The 17,070-nt window shown below is 43.4% G+C and overlaps 1 protein-coding gene across 4 annotated transcripts in view; it reads left to right on the forward strand.

The window, feature by feature from the left end:
* The window catches only part of LOC121921681 (bile salt export pump-like), a 390,920-nt gene extending 383,235 nt beyond the window's left edge, over positions 1–7,685 (forward strand). For all 4 annotated transcript variants that reach the window (XM_042450110.1, XM_042450129.1, XM_042450150.1 and 1 more), the window contains 3 exons: positions 2,518–2,759; positions 3,549–3,705; positions 7,656–7,685. In XM_042450110.1, the coding sequence (XP_042306044.1) occupies positions 2,518–2,759; positions 3,549–3,705; positions 7,656–7,670 (414 nt within the window). In that variant the 3' untranslated portion in view covers positions 7,671–7,685. The remainder of the gene's footprint in view (positions 1–2,517; positions 2,760–3,548; positions 3,706–7,655) is intronic.
* Positions 7,686–17,070: the final 9,385 nt, after the last annotated feature.

Raw genomic sequence — 17,070 nt, forward strand, 5'->3', positions numbered from 1 at the left:
GGGAGGTGGGGGTCACGCATACGCCGAAGATGAGGAGGGCAGCGAGAGCGCATGAGGAGAGGCGAGGGAGCGATAGCGAGGAAGAAGAGGAGGAAAAAGCAGGACTGAAGCCAGAGCAAGGAGGGCGAGGGAGCGCGAGGACAAGCGAGGAAGAAGAGGAGCGAAGACGCAGCCTACAGGAAGGAAGGAGCAAGAGGAGGAGCGACAGAAGGAAGGAGGAAGAAGAGGAGGAAGAAGCATGGACAGGAAGGAGGAGCCAGGAGGAGGAGGGAGGGAGGAAGGAGGCTGAGCGAGCGAAGTACGCGGAGGGAAGAAAGACGGAGGCACGAAATGAGCAGGAGGAGAGGGGAGGGCGCGAAAGGAGAACGAGAGGAGCGAGGAAAGATAGGAGGAAGGTAGCGAGCAGGGGGAGGCGAGCCGAGGAAGAAGCGCAGGAAGAAGTAGCAGGAGCGAGGAGCGCGAGAGAGGAAGACGAGGAAGGGACGACGCGAGGACGGAAATGCCGATTCGGCAGAGCAGGAAGGGAGGGAGGAACGAAGCAAGAAGTAGGAAGGACGGAGCCCAGCAGATGGGAGGCGAGAAGAGGAGAAGACGGAGGACGGAAGGAGCCTAGGAGCCGAGTCGTGAAGAAAGTAGTGCAAGAAGAAGACATGCCAGTCCTTTCTGGCCTGGACAGTGGACGGGGGGGGTCCAAGTGCATTTCTGTTGCGTTTTCGAGTGCTTTCAAGGCTAAAGGGGTCTTGCGTTTACAATGGAGTCGTGGTAGTGATGGGATGAGATATGTCAGTTTTGGAGACATGCAGTCTTTCTGAAGGGTGAGGCAGGGTGACTGCCAAAGTGCATTCTGTGGATTTCTGTGCGTTTCAATGCTAAAGGTCGGCTTTTACAACGAGGAGTGGTAGTGAGGATGATGATGATGTCGTTTCGGAGAGAATGCAGTCTTTTGAAGCTGAGACGAGGTGGACTTTCCAAAGGGCTTTCTGTGTACACTGGTACCTCGGGTTACGAAATTAATTCGTGCCGCCGCGCCGCGTTCGTAACCCGAGATGGGTCGCAACCGAAGAAAAAGGCTTGCGCTAGCGCTGGAAAGCCGCCTAGCCGGCTTTCAGTTGGAATTTCGGCCGAAAAAATTCGTAACCGGAAAAAAAAATCGTATCCCGGAACGTTTTTTCCAAGTGCTGCCTTTTTCGGTATCCCGGAAATTTCCGTAACGCGGGGATATTCGCGTATCCCGGGGTCCAGGTGGATTGTTCAGCAGTGTGCGTCAAGCTAAGGTATGCTTTATAATGAGAGTGGTTTCGGCGCGTTCTCGTGTCGGCCGGCGGGCGGCGGGCCCCTGGGCCCGCTTTGGGGAGGGGCCCGGGAGGGGGGGGCCGGGCGAGGAGGGGAGGGGCCAGGGGGGGAGGGCAGGCCGCCTCCTCCTCCCCGCGGGGGCTTTGGCAGCCCTGAGGTGTCTGTCGGAGGACACCTGAGGCCTGGCAAGCCCCGGGACAGGAGCAGGGGGGGGGGCGTGCACCTGTTGTTCTGCCCCTCAGGGACCCCTACTTGGTTTCTGTGAGGGGCAGCTGGGGGCCAGGAAGGGAGGAGGGCGGAGGAGCAGGCGCGCGCCTGTCAGCGCCCTTCCCATCCCCCCCCACTTCTAGTTGTCTCTCAGGACAGCTGGGGGGGCGGGGGAAAGGGAGCAGAGAAAGCCCCGCCGCAGAGGTGGAAGCTCACCCTGGCATGTGGTCCCGCGCCCCGAGGGGGAAGTCCACCCCGGCACGGGGGAGGGCCCCGCCCCGCGGAGGGTGGAAGCTCCCCCCGCCCGGTTCGGGCCCCCGCAGTTGTCTGGGGAAGCACCCCGTCCCTGGGCTCAAAAGGTTGCCACCCCTGACGGATCCTTGTGGTGTCAAAGACCCAACCGTCGCTAGTTGACCTGGTGTCAGGCAAATGCACCAGGTCAGGTGGGTTTTTTTTTGTCCCCCCCCCCTCTGCAAACTGCAACAAGTGCAGTCGGGGCAAACAGACATACCTATCAAATAACCCAGTGCCACACCGGATTATTCGTAGTATGAATGGGGCTATTGACAGAGAAGTTAGAAACTTGGTAAAACCTACAAACCCCAGGGTTCCCTAGGATGGAGCTACAAACTTAAATGTTTGATGTGCAAACTGTATTCTTTCTACACCGAGATGCACTCATGAACTTTACTCAGACAGGAGAACCCATAAAAGGACACCCGCGGCGGCAATCGGCGCAGGCTGGCCTGGGGCTGCTTCCTATGGTGCCCCCGCGGCCGGCTCCGGCCCCGCGGGCCGTAGGTTGCCAACCCCTGATCCAGTGGTCTTGCCCAGTAAGCCACCTATAGAGCACACAAACAGTTTCTCAAACAGGTGTGAGGGGGCCCATTTTTTAACAATAGGTTAGCCTAGAGGAGAGCAAGGATCATTGACCTAACAGCCAACTGCATGGATCAACGGTCCATACCTTTCAGCATCCAACCAGAATCTCTCCCCTGCACCCCTTTTTTTTGACAGATTTCCAATGAAGCCCTCACAAATATCAGGACTGTTGCTGGAATTGGGAAGGAGAAAACATTTATTGACGCCTATGAGAGAAAGCTGGAAATCCCATACAGAGGAGCAATCAAAAAAGCCAATGTTTATGGAGTTTGCTTTGGGTTTGCACAGTGTGTGTTGTTTATAGCCAATTCTGTCTCTTATCGGTATGGGGGATTTTTGGTTGACAAGGAAGGACTTCACTACAGCTATGTATTTAGGTAAGAAGATACAGATATACTGAGGGAACTACAGGTGGGCAGCTTAGATACAAAGTCACAGATGCACAGAGAAAAATACTTTTCCTTGAAAGCTGCAGGTGAACAGTTTCTGTGAATTTCAGGGCCACACCCATTCTTTTGCCATTGTCACCAAATTTGTTGAAGCAGTGGCAGCAGCACCACCTGTGCAATTTCCCTTTAAACCAAGATGTGCAAAGAGTGTGCAACTTATTTGGCTTGAAAACAATGTGTGTGCTTTCCACACACCTTGTTTTAAAGCAGTGGTGGGAATCATGTGGTCCTCCATATGCTGCTGGGCTGCATTTCCCAGTATCTCTCACTATTGGTTATACTGGCTAGTTCTCTGATGTACAATCGAATGCCATTTGGATGCTTACACCCCTATATTAAAGGATAATCACACTTAGGACAGTGCAGTGGTGGCAAATTCAGCTGCAGTGGTGGCTTTAAAAATGGGCAGGAGTATTCACATGATGTCTTCAGACAATGTGTTGTTCATACATGCTTAAAGAGAAACTTAAGGATAAAGGACATACAACCTCCATCTTTTTTTTTTATTAAATTTATTAAATTTTATTAAAACAACCTCCATCTTAAGAGGCAAGATGGTTTTGAATTTCAGTTAGTGGAGACAAACAGAGATGGAGAACTTTGCTTCAGTGCCTTGCCTGTGGTCTACCAAGACACAGGTGGCTGGCTGCTGGTGAAATCAGGATAGTAAAATCTTTAGTGTCTCATTCACTAATGGCTTTCTCCTCTGTTTTTCAGGGTGATTTCTTCCATTGTGACCAGTGGAACTGCTTTAGGAAAAGCATCTTCTTACACACCAAATTATGCCAAAGCAAAAATAGCTGCAGCACGTTTTTTTCAGCTGGTGGATCGGATTCCCCGAATCAGTGTTTACAGTGACATTGGAGAAAAATGGGTAAGAGCAAAGATTAGTATTATCAGAAGCTCTAATTGCAGCACTGGGAAGATGCAAAAGTCGTGCAGTCTGCTATTGCTTCAAACTAGATTATCATGTTCTGGGAACTTAAATGTAGGAGCAAACAAGGTATGCTGGGGGCACAGAGTGTGTTTGGTAAAACAAAACCCTTTGGCTTGAATAAATAATGTGTGTTCAGGATAAAAAGATGGCACATTGGCACTTGTTGTGGACTGACTGGAATTTGCAGGTGGTATAACTTGTTACTGTTGAGTAGACACACACACATGAACGATTGTACTGCTAGGTACCAAAGATCAATTAAAAACAACAAATAAATCAGAGTTTTTTGTGGCTTTTTCAGGCTATGTGGCCATGTTCTAGAAGATTTTCTTCCTGACGTTTTGCCAGCATCTGTGGCTGGCATCTTCAGAGAATGCTTGCCTGGAAAAAAGTGGATATATATATATATACTGTGTGAGCCTGGGAATGCAGGAGTGATTTGCGTGTTTATTGTTCTGTGCTGATGAAAGGCCTCAGGCTGGGAGGCTAATGCAAAAGAGGATTAGTGTCTGCTAATTGGTGATCATTATCTGCTGGGAAAGCCCCTGACTCTGAGTGGTTTCCTATTTGCATTTGCTGAGTCCTTATTTTGCTGTTCCTCAGGGCTCGTAGCCAAATTTTGTTCACTTTAAGGATTTCTTCTTTCCGGTTGAAATTGTCCAGATGTTTATGGATCTGGGAAGCCATTGAAATCCATTATTGCATTATCCTCCCAGCCTGAGGCCGGCCATCAGCAAGGAACAATACACATGCAAATCACTCCTGCATTCCCAGGCTCACACAGTATATATATACACCCACTTTTTTTCAGGCAAGCATTCTCTGAATATGCCAGCCACAGATGCTGGCAAAACTTCAGGAAGAAAATCTTCTAGAACATGGCCATATAGCCTGAAAAACCCACAAAAAACTATGGATGCCGGCCATGAAAGCCTTCGACTTCACAAATAAATCAGACTTAAAATACAGAAAGCAGCCAGTAAAAATAAGCAATATATCAATGAATTTCTTGGTTTAGTGGCCAGATCTAATGAATTACCTTTTGCTTAGTCTATACCAGGGGTAGGCAACCTACGGCCCGCGGGCCGGATGCGGCCCGGCAAGGCCTTGGGACCGGCCCCAGCCTAGTCCTGCCGCCGATTGCCGCCGGAGCCTTTGGCCTCTTGCATGAGGGCATGGGGCCTTTGGCCTATCAGCAGGAGGCGGGCAAGGGGGGGCAAGCGGCAGTCAAGGGAGGCAAGCGGTGGGCAAGGGGGAGCAATTGTCTATAGAAGCTTCTGAAACATGCATTTTTTGCGTGTCCTCCATTTTTTAAAAAAGTGTCCTCCATTTGAAAATTTTGACCTACATTTGTCCCGGTTTATTTACTTAATTAATTTTTTAAAAAATTATTTAATTATTTATTTTTTGGCTTCGGCCCCCCAGTTGTCTGAGGGACAGCAACCCGGCCCCCGGCTCAAAAAGGTTGCCTACCCCTGGTCTATACGTAATAATGTAGTCTGTATGCCAACTAAATACCTAAGTGAAGTAGAGCCTGGTTAACACTTGGAAGGGATACCTCCGGAAAACACTAGGTGCTGTTAGGGTAGATTCAGAGGAAGGCAGTGACTGACCACCTCTGAGTATGAAATTCATTTGGTTCACATAAGTTGACAGGTGACTTGAAGGCACATACTTTCCTTGTTTACACATACTTTCCCAACACATAAATTGACAGGTGACTTGAAGGCACATACTTTGCTTGTTAAGAAATCTTTTCTAGGAAAATCAGATGGTAACTCTGCTCTCAGTACTTATGTACGCCCAGTGCCTACAAACATAGCCATGTTCTTGATATGGCCCTGCCTAAGCCACATGGTACAGAGGAATGTGAAGGCTAGAACCAGCACTTCAGGGCTATCAGCCACTTGTGGAAATTTTTCAGCCCCAGGAAAATCATAGATGAAGAATCTGTCTGTCTCCCTCAGTGCCTGCCTGTCTCTCTCTCAAACACACACATCTGTCTCACTTTACTTGGGGTAATTACTATTATTGCTGTTGTTAAAATTACTGCACCTACTCACCAGGAACCCTGCTCTAAAGCAAGGCCCCTCAGAAGTGTATCATGTCACCTATATTTTGAGTCAGACCATTCTAAATATACTCTTCAAATCCAACCAACATTTTTCAGGAAAATCATCACCCAAAGTGGATTTCACATAGCTTACGTTTTAAGTCAGATCTTCCTAAACATACCATCCATATTTCTCTGAAATCTGTCCAAATGTTCTTGCATGGTGCCTTCCTCTCTCTCTCTCTCTCTCTCTCTCATGGTAGCTCTCTAGTGACAATATCTTGTCTCTAGCTTTGTAGATTGTGGAATTCTTGTTATCAACAACATATTTTCTGTCTGATAATTGCAACTATCAACAGTGTAGAGCCTTATTCAGTTATTCAAAAAGTATGGTGAACTAACAAATGAAAAAGACCCTCGCTGTGAGTTGGAATCCTGATTTTTCAGAGTTATAGCTTTTGGGCAGAGTCTACATAAATAGCAGAGGTTCTCGTCTTTGGATGCATTATCCTTTATTCATGGAAGGTCTTAGTGTGTGTGTGTGTGTGTGTGTGTGTGTGTGTATTCACTGAGGCCTGTTACAGATTGCCAAAATAAAGCTGCTTTGGGTCTCTTTGGAGGTATGCTCTTTAAATGATGCCTGGGTCCTAAGAGTCCAGAGGCCGTGCCAAAGCCACGCTCCATTCCTAAGCATTGGAGTGCAGCTTTGGTGCAGCTTCTGGATTCTTAGGATGCATGCATCATTTAAACAGCATACCTCCAAAGAGACCCGAAGTAGCTTTATTTTGGCGGTCTGTAACAGGCCTGACAGTCATTTTTATTTCACAAAAGGAAAGTGGAGCATTTTATCTTTATTATATATACCTGCTATAGACAGAACTGCCTTTTTTGTATGAATGCAGCATTTTGTGTTGGATGCAAATGTATCCATTCATGATATTTTATTGCTTTGATAGTTCAATTATGTCAACAATGAATGATGATTTTGCCTTGGAATGTAATGCACTACAGGCAGAATATAGTGCTAAATGACACATTTGCCATGAACACCTTTATACGTAAGGCAAGGCAAATACCAATGCTTTTATGGTGCATTTTTACTTCTCTTTGTAATGATGCAGAGATGAGGAAGTCAGACAGTACTTAACAATAGAAATACTTTGGCAAACCCACATCATTGTCTTTCCCTGTTCAATGTTGTATATTATTTAAAGCAAATGGGTAAAGCTTACTAAATGACATGCTTAACAGTTTAATATGTCCACTCAGCAGTAAGCCCCATGGGTATCTAATCTCCTTTCAGGTAAGACAAATCATGGATAGTACAAACCTCAACATGGGCTTTTGTATACATAACATTCATGAGTAAAATACACAACATCAAGAAATTAACCCCAGAAGCTGGGCACTCTGCTTTCACTTTCTTTTGATTTCCAGATTTTTAGCCTTTTTGGAGAGCCTAGATTAAAAAAAAATACTAAAAACCAAAGTAAAATGTCTCAGAAGATATACAGGCATTATGATGTCCACTGAGAAATAAAGCAACTGAGCACCCACGACCAATATCTGGGATGGGAGACAGCTTGCTTTGTTGCAGAAAATGAGAAAATGTTGTTGTGGCATTTGAAAGACTAATAAATTACACCAGACCTGGGTCCCCAGAGGTCGCTGGTCTACAACTCACAGAAACCTTAAGGCTTAAGTATTAGGGCCAAAAGAGATGATGAACCATTATTTGGAAAGAGTGCTCCCTCAAGTGGTGAAAGCCATCCGGTTATCAATGCACATTATTCCCCTGCAACAGACATCTGGTAATTCCTCTGCTGTGTTACAGCTGCATCCTGCATGATTCTACAACACTGCATTTCAGCTTCTTACTATAGACCTAAACAACAGCGTGTCCAGCTTACCATGCTGCACCATATCTTAGGGTATGTTACAATTCAATTTTTGCCAGCTACACTGAGAATCCCCTTTCCAGCATTTTAGTAAAATATATTTTGCATCCCAGGCCATGAAATATCATAGAAATGATTTGGTGTACAGTATATTACATGAAAGACTTTGGTTGGAAATTAATTTTTCCAAGCTCTGCATTAAACCTTTTTCCCCACTCTGTTTTCAACACCTTTGCAAGCACTCACTTTAAGAATGCATTAGAATTTAATCCAACCATTAGAAAGTTTTCCAAGCTCTGCTTTGAACAGAAAAACATGTACAGTAGCCACAGGACAGGGGCAGGTAACACATATGCTTTCACAGAAGTGCTCTTACCCTGAGATTTTTTCACCTCATCCTGAGGACTGGAGAAGAGGGTCCAGTCTCTGAGCATTCCCTGTATGGGAATGACTACATTCTTGGAGATATAAGATGAGGTTTTCTTTTTTTTTTTGTTCAATCCAAAAAACATCTAGAAGGACCCCTTACTTTGCCCGTTGGTACAAAGGCCTTTGATCAGTGCCGGATTTAAGCCTTGGCCAACATCCTTGTCGTCACTTTTCCCCAACGGACCTATAAATGACTCTTTCATTATGTCCGTTGCTGCCCCCCCTTTCCTCTAAGCAAACTCAGGTCAACATAAACAGAATCCGTCACCATTTATTCTCACAACAGCCTTTTTGGCTGCGGACAGAAACGGTTACATACATAACACAAGGTACCCAGTGCGTGCGAGAAACTGAGTTTTCACATTCTCATTTCAGCACTCTGTCACACAACACTATCTAACAGTTAGATGTGGCCAAGGTCCTACCAGCCACAAGCACAGATAGCTACGCACGCTCCAATTCCTTTCAATCATGGTGATGATTCTGGAGTTTGTAAGCCCTGTGACCTCTTTTCTGAATCCCGTGCTACTAATTAGAAAAAAAAGGTTTGCTGCTTACCTCAGGAAGTGGACATGACCAAGTCATGTAGGCTGGTCCTTCTTGGCTTGCTGCTATCCACTTTTCCATAGAACATCTCTGATTTATCACATATTTAATATTTTCAGCAATCCGCCGTCAAAAACAGCAGCAGGTTTCCTGAGACGCACTATTCCAATTTTAAGATCTCAGAAAGTGGAGTTGACTTTCCTACGGTTTAAAGTCGATGACATCTTATCAACTGTACATCAAAAACACACAACAAAGGACAGGTGTTACTTTATTCCATTGGCTAAAAGCTAAGGGGGGGGGGCAGCATCGTCATTTTAGCATTGTAAAAACTAAACCTTACTACTGAAAATAATAATAAGTGTTTCGTTGACTTGAAATAATTATTCAGATGGTTTTTGTTGAACATAACCCTTGTTATACACTCCTGGAATTATGGCCCAACAATGGACAATTCCCCACTAAGATCAGCTTGTGGTAATCTAAATTGAACACGTAGACTGCACCCTCACTGCAAGAAGTGTTGCTGTTACTGTTGAACTATGCCTGTTCACCAATTTTCTGTTTGTCACGCACTGTTCTCTGGCTTCATAACCCACAGCCTCAATATTCCATGGCCAATTTAAGCACTCCACAGTGTCACTGGGAATAGATTTCTAGCGATACCCTCTACACTTACTTTAAACCTCCAATTCCCTTCCCCATCTTCCTGAAAATGTGCAAGGAACACTCAACCTTGCCTAGATTTTACTTCTCATTTCGTGAGCGACAGCACCATTTGTTACATGCAGGAAGGACTCATAATTGAAACCATCTAAATAAACAGATAATGACCAATTCAAAGAAAGAAAACAATTGTTTTGTAAATTCTGTGCAAAACACTTTATCAGCTGGATTCTAGTAACAAAGTAAAATATTACATAGACTCTCTGCCAGTTATTCATTGAAATTATTCAGCAATCAGTCCCACAGGCAGTTCAGTGGAGCCATGGTTACCCACGTTACAGAAGTTCTGTTTGGGCAGTAACTTGCAAAAGGGAATTTCCAAATGGAACTATTCAAAATGTACAACTCATAATGTACTTACCCCCCAGTTTATTCACAACATAAGACAGGGAACAACCTAAAAGTTCACCTCACTCTAAGCTCTTTCCCCATCCTGTGGACCAAGAGGCAACTGAAAAGCGGAGCTTCCTGTGTGTATAAGGCTCTCTAATACAAAGCAGGAATCACGGGAAATTCATGGATCTGCTATGAGGAAAACCTTCCACACAACAGCACTTCTCTCAAAAGCATCTTCCATGTGAAGAAAGTGATGACAGAGGGGGATGCGCATCATGCATCCCCCCTGCTCCCTAGGAAGAAAAACTAAATAACAAGTACAACAAGAGTACAAATTTACAATACCAAAAAAAGAGCTTCTCTGCTCTATTAATAGCAATAAAGGCGTCAGGAGAATGGATGAGTTAAGCCACTTCTGCCCACATGTGGGCCCTGTTCAACTCATGCACCCATCTACTATAATTTATTCACTAGTGGACGCACAACTTGAGTATGTAGTATAGGTATGAAAATCGAAAACAAGGGTGATGAATTGGGGACAGATTGAGGCTAAGAAAACTATGCACCCCTCGGTGAAGGAAAATTTCCTCCATCTCTTATACACACTGAGAATCCAATGAAACCATCTGAAGGAGATTTAAAATACAAAAGGAAATATTTCAACCACACAGCATATAGTTAAACGCATAAACGGCAATTTGCCATTCATATAATATCAGTCAAGATTTGGATGCCTTTAAAATGCAATTGGACAAATTCATAAGGCAACGAATAAGGCTGTAAACAGCTATTCAGTTATGATACAGTATAAACACTTTCCAGTTCAGAGACAAGAATGGCCCCCAAAATCCAGCTGAACGGCATATATTTGCGGGAGGCCAAAGAACAGAAGATGCATTCTCCTTACTGCCCAGATTTCTGTGGCTCCCAGAGCTCTTCTGAGGTCATATAGACAAAACAGGATACGCCACCCCTAAGAACCTTTGGTCTAATTCAGCGTGGCACTCATATGCTACTTTTGCATTATTTGCCTATGGAACAGCATATAGGCCTGACTCAAGTAATGGTCTATGAGCCCAACAGACAGATGACTGATATAATACTCTTTGTGGGGACACAAGAGGTCAAAACAAGTGTCATTTACAAAAGCCTTTTTTGCTTCCAAATACACCTTTCCTAGATAAAGAAATGTTAAAGACATGAGAAGCTTCAGGCCCAAGCTTATCTTTCCTTTGCCATTTCAAAGGTAACCACATGGCTTAATTATATAAGGCCATCCATTATTTTACAGTTAATATATATTGTATATCTTCTGTAAAACTATGAAGAAATGAGATTCCACTTATTTCATCAGTATCATTTTAACTATTAAAAGGGCTACTCACACACTTCCTATCATCAGGATCATAAAAATCTTCCCAGAAGCTGGACACTAATAACTTTGCCACATCCACTGCTTCCCACAACCAGGCAAAGAGTCTGACCGGATTTTACTGACACTGAAAGACTCGTTTAGCACTTGACGTCAGGACCGGATAGGATATGTGGAATGTACATTCAGAACATCTTCAATCAATACTCCATGGAAAATTACCTGCCTTCATACAAAGAACAATGAGACTCGCTTGTCTACAAGATTTCACAAATGCAAGTCTTATAAACACAAATTCTACTACTATGCCTCATTATTCTTATCAGTAGTTGCAGACACATTACATTTGGTTTGAGAAGCAAATAAATCAAATTCAGTAGCATGCATAAAAAATGCAAGTCTTACAACAAATTTGGAAGAAGGCAAATGGTATCTTTATGGAGATAAACTGAAATCAATTACAAAAAGCCTAGCCCTTGCTTAAAAAAAGAAAGACCATTCTGCATATGTTTATCCCACATTTGGGATCTGCACATATTTCATTTTTATCAGGAAGAACACACATCAAAACCCAACAATCCAAAATGCACAAATTCAGTCCCCGCACCATTGGTACAGTGTGGAAGACCAGGTTTCATAGCACATGAACACAGACACAACTGTTCACTGTTAACTTCTGTGCCACCTGGGTCTTATAGTAAAGGAAATGCCTTAGGACTACGAAAAGCACAACCATTCATATTATTTGCATGCATATGGAACGAAGAACAGCCATCTTTAACTTTTCTTTTCGTTATAATCAGACCCTTGGACAACCAACCCACACAAACAACCATGACAATAATATACAAGGTAGTATCAACAATTCTGGCTCACCCCCTAGAAGCAATCACCAACACGCTACTTTTACAAATAGGAAAGAACTATTAATGTTGCATAATCCATGGGGCACCAACACACAGCAGAAATAATCCACGTTTGGCACCACTTTAACTGCCCAGGTTCAATACTATGCAAACTCTGGAACATTGAGTTTTTGTCGCAACCAAGAACCTACGACCAGGGAAGTCTAAAATCTCACACAAACCAAACAGTTCACAGAGTTCTAAAGCACAGAACCATGTCAGTAAAGTGGAGTCCAAACAATGGCCTTATTAATAATACCATAATTATTCATTATTTTGCACAGTGTGGTGCAGCATGGTATAAACAAACAATCTGCCCCTGCCCATACCAAGGAGAGCTGTTCTAGACCACCCCCTCCCCATGTAAGGAACAAATTTTGTATGTGCTGAGTCCCAATTTGTATTGACATGGCAAGACGTGCTCACACGGTGCCATGGCAACGCACACCCTGGCACCTGCGTCATTTCAATCCCTTGCTGCTCCAACAGTCCCCACATACATTGAAGCCTCACTATGGCAAGGGCGCCATATAGTGAGGGCAGACTGTCAGTCTGACTCCAGACTACACTACTTCAAACATGTCAGTTTTGGAGTACTTGGAGACTTTTTACATTTAAAAAAATGTTACAACAAAATTCAATTAACAACTAAAAAACCGTCAATTACACACACTAGTTAAAATCCTAACCAACATAATCCCAAATAATAACAACATAACACTAGCCTTTCAGAAACCCAACCAGTTTTTATGACCACATATCCAATATAACAATAACAACAAATAATTATATTTATTATTTATATCTTGCCTCCCCACAGATCGAGGAGGGTAGCAAGGTAACGCATGAATACAATAAAATACAAGTAAAACGCAAGCAAGCAAACAACCAACAACAAACAACAACAATCGTCCCCCATCCTACCCCACCCCAATCCCTCCTCTCCCTTACTTCAGTCTGTAAGAAAGCCCAGCAGATGACTCAATGTGACTAATAACGTAACCCTCCGAAGACCTACAAGCCCGACAGGCCATCTTAGGTGCTACCATGCACCATGAAACGCAGAAGGTGAAAAAGAGACGGTAAAAATACCAAGACGAAAAATCAACAACCAACACATGAAATTTGTTGGACGCAAATCAAAACTACACACAGGACCACGCAGACAACTCTAGACAAAAGTAACAACAAAATAAAAAAAGGAAACATATCCAACATGACAGTCATTGTTTGGCGAGAAGCTAAATGGATCAAGTAAAACAAAAATAAAAAGTGATAGAAAACACATACACCAGTATGACTTAAAAAGAAAATTAACCAGATCCAACAAAGGCATAAACCCATCATGAAGCATGGACCTCCAATTTTCAGAAGCGAAGTGCAACAAAATGGTCAAACCAAAACAGCTGTTTCACAGCAATGAGGACAGAATCTACTCCAGTTCCTAACTAAAAATCTAACAACAAACTATGCGAAGACTAAACAAATGCCACAACAATGGAAACCTTCAATGCCACCATTCTACATCCCCACAGAAAGGGCCATACACCAGGGATTTCACGAACCACACAAACTATTGCACATTAACTTTCCTGATCAAGCAAAGTGATGCTCCAAAATTCACACAACAAAGCATTTACCATATACAAGCCAAACATGCCCAGATGCACTAAGATTGATAACAGCAACAGACAGACGGCACATAGGGATCACATGGCAAACATATGTTGGACAAATCAAAGAATCACAAAGACAAATCAGCCACTATGCTTTAAAGATTCTAGCAAAGCCCTATTGTGAGCATCAATTAAAGACTATGGATTGCTCTTAAACACATGGCCTATGCCAATCACTTGACTGTCCGATTGTCAACTGTACTTCAGATAAGATTTATTTATTTATTTATTTAGGTACAGTATTTAATCCTGCCCTTCAAAGCCCTAATGCTCTCAAGACAAATAATCAGAGAAATATAATGGCAAGGGGGTCCAAGCAAAGGCTGCATTATTACTTAACTCTGTTAACTTGTACCACTGAACAAACCATGTAAAAACAGGATAGATTTGGCAAGAAGGAGGCAAATGAAAATTGCCAGACGAAGAAACATCACATAGATAGATAGATGACACCATAACCGCTAGCAGAAAATAGCAGACTTGGAACCAATTACTAATTACTATCCAAAACAATTACTTCATTGTTCTTTTTCATTTCTGTTGACGACACCTCTATTTGACCCCAGTTCACCCCAACCAACAGTCTTGGCTATCATTTTTTAACTCATTCACTTCATTTATTCCAACAGATCCAGGCCACACGCCAAGCCATGTAATCTTTCCGCCACACACATTGCCACAGATCCGTCCATTCCTCTCCAATCTCTACTGCCAAGACTCTGGTCCATGCCCTAAGGTTCGACCCGACTAGACTTATTGTAACCAAACCTCCCTTCGACAGGGCTTCCTCCCATACCACACCTCCATCCTTTAACTCAATCGTCCCAGCTAATCCAGCGCCCCAAATTTCCACATCCGCTCGACCACTTTAGACATGTTTCCAAATCACAAGACCAATCTTTTCTCCTCCCGCATTAGCTCCCCACTTCCCACATACTCCCGCATCCGTACAAGCTTTAGTATTGACTTTCAAAGCCCTCCATGGATTCGCCCCTCCTTACTTATCTGACCTTCTTTCTCCTACATTCCTACTCGCACCCTCCGCTCTTGTAGTTCAAGGTCTCCTGTCAAAGTGTAGGACTACCACTGCCCCTCGCCGAATCTCGTCCCTTCTCGCTTACTGGCCCCTTTACTCCGGGAACCTTCTTCCCCCAACATGCACACCACATCACTTCTCTACCCAGTTTCAAAACTGAGTTAAAGACTATTTGTTAGAGAAGTGTTCCCAGGGGCAAGCCCCTCTCTGACCAGGAACGCCTCCTTTAAACCATCCCATTAAGAAGCCAAGCCCTTCCTCCAGTCCATCTGCCTTGGTCCCGGCCTCGGAGTGGAGAGAATCTGCTGGACCTGATCCTATTCCCCACACCACTCCCTTCTCCTTTTGTGTCCGTCATGTCTTTTTAGATTGTTAAGCCTGAGGGCAGGGAAACGTCTGACTAAAAGATTGTATGTACAGCACTGTTGTAAATTACAGCACTTTATAAATAAAGGTTAATAATTAATAATCAATCAAGAAGAAGAAGAAGAAGAAAGAAAGTCAAGGAAGAACAGTGCAAAGGCAGTGTTTGTAAGTTGAACATTAAGAAAACAAAAATAATGACCACAGATGATTTACATAATTTTCATGTGGATAATGAGAACATTGAAACAATTCAAGTGCTCCATATTTGACTCGGATGTTAATCAGAATGGGACTACATACAAGAAATCAAAAGATTGACTAAGGATTTGGAAGGGCAGTTATGAAGGAACTAGACAAGATCCAAAAGTGTAAAATTATATCAGTTAGTTGGATTGTCCATGCCATTTTTTTAATTCTAATTTCTATGTACGCTTGTGAAAGCTGAACAGTGAGAAAGCTAACAGGAAGAAAAATCAATTCATTTGAAACGTAACACTGGAGGAGAGCTTACACGGTACTATGTGACTGCTAAAAAGACAATAAATTGGTCCCTAGAGCAAAGAGAGCCCAGGGTGGGTTGTAAGTGGTTTTGAACATTTGACTATGGCTTGTGGAGGATCCCCAGGTTCAATTCCCAGCTCAGCCATTTAAATCCACTAGGTGTAAACCCTGGGGAAAGTCCACACTGTCTCATCCTCAGACCATGGCAATGACAATCCCCCTCTGAAGAAACTTGCCAAGAAAACTCCATTATAGGTTTGCCTTCAGGTCACTTAAGTAAAAAATGCTTGACGGCACCACAACAACAACAACGAGCAATCAAGCCGAACTCTCCCTAAAAGCCAAGATGGATTAAACCGAGCCTAAGGCCCTTAAACCAAAAAAACGTTGTACTTGGGACATATCATGAGAAGACATGATTTCCAAGAAAAGACAATAGAGGTAGGTAGAGGGATAGAGGAGACTACATTCCAGGTGGAATGGACTCATCAAGGAAGACCAAGCCCTGAGTTTTGAATACTTGCACAGGTGAGTTAAAGACAGGGCGCGATCGGAGATATCTCACATTCATTAGTGGTCACCATATGTCTAAGTTGACTTGATGGCAGATAATAACATATTTCCTTTGGTCATCGGAATTCCTCTAGAGGGAAGAATACATACAAATGAAGCCTTGTATGTATTTACCAACAAGTAATCATGTTTCTGCTGGTAATGTTCTAAGTATTCCCTAATTCTCATGCTGTCTTTTTGTCTGTCTGTCATTCCATATGTAACTTTTCTCCATGGAAAATCTCTATTTTTGCACTTGAAAAGTGTATATGTTTTTTTGTGTTTGCAATATGTGTCCCTTTATGAGGGAAGGGAAGAAATAAAGAGCCTTAGGCACATTTGCAAAAACAAAGAGAGAGATTGCATGACAGAAGAGGTTTTTGCTTACCTTTCCATATGACGTTATAGTACTTCCATTTTCCTCCAGAAGAGATGGTCATTAAATGTGTGGCTTTTGTCCAATGGATTATTTCAGCAGGACAAAACAAAAAGCACTATTTACAATCATCTCCATCTGGGGGGAGAATGGAAGTACTGTACTATGACATCATGCAGGAAGGCAAGCACAAAGCTGTTGTTTCTGTCTCTCTACTTCTCATCTTTCTTTTGGAATATGTAATGTGGAAGATTATTTCAGCATAGATATACTCTATGGCATTCACTATTATAAAATACTCTTACTCTACCTTTGTATTTTCATTCAAATCAAAACTAGAATAACACTTGGCCTCTCTATTTTCATGGGGGAATCTGTTCTGGGCCTTCCTCCCCCCCCCCCACAAAAATGGAAACTTGTTGATATTCAGAGCCCATAGCTTTCATGGGTACACATGCCGTGGGCAACACAATCCCACTATGTCCCTCCCTGCTTTTGCCACTTGCATTATAAGGTGTTGATTCCCCCCT

Source organism: Sceloporus undulatus, chromosome 1, assembly GCF_019175285.1.
Source record: "Sceloporus undulatus isolate JIND9_A2432 ecotype Alabama chromosome 1, SceUnd_v1.1, whole genome shotgun sequence".
NCBI lineage: Eukaryota > Metazoa > Chordata > Lepidosauria > Squamata > Phrynosomatidae > Sceloporus > Sceloporus undulatus.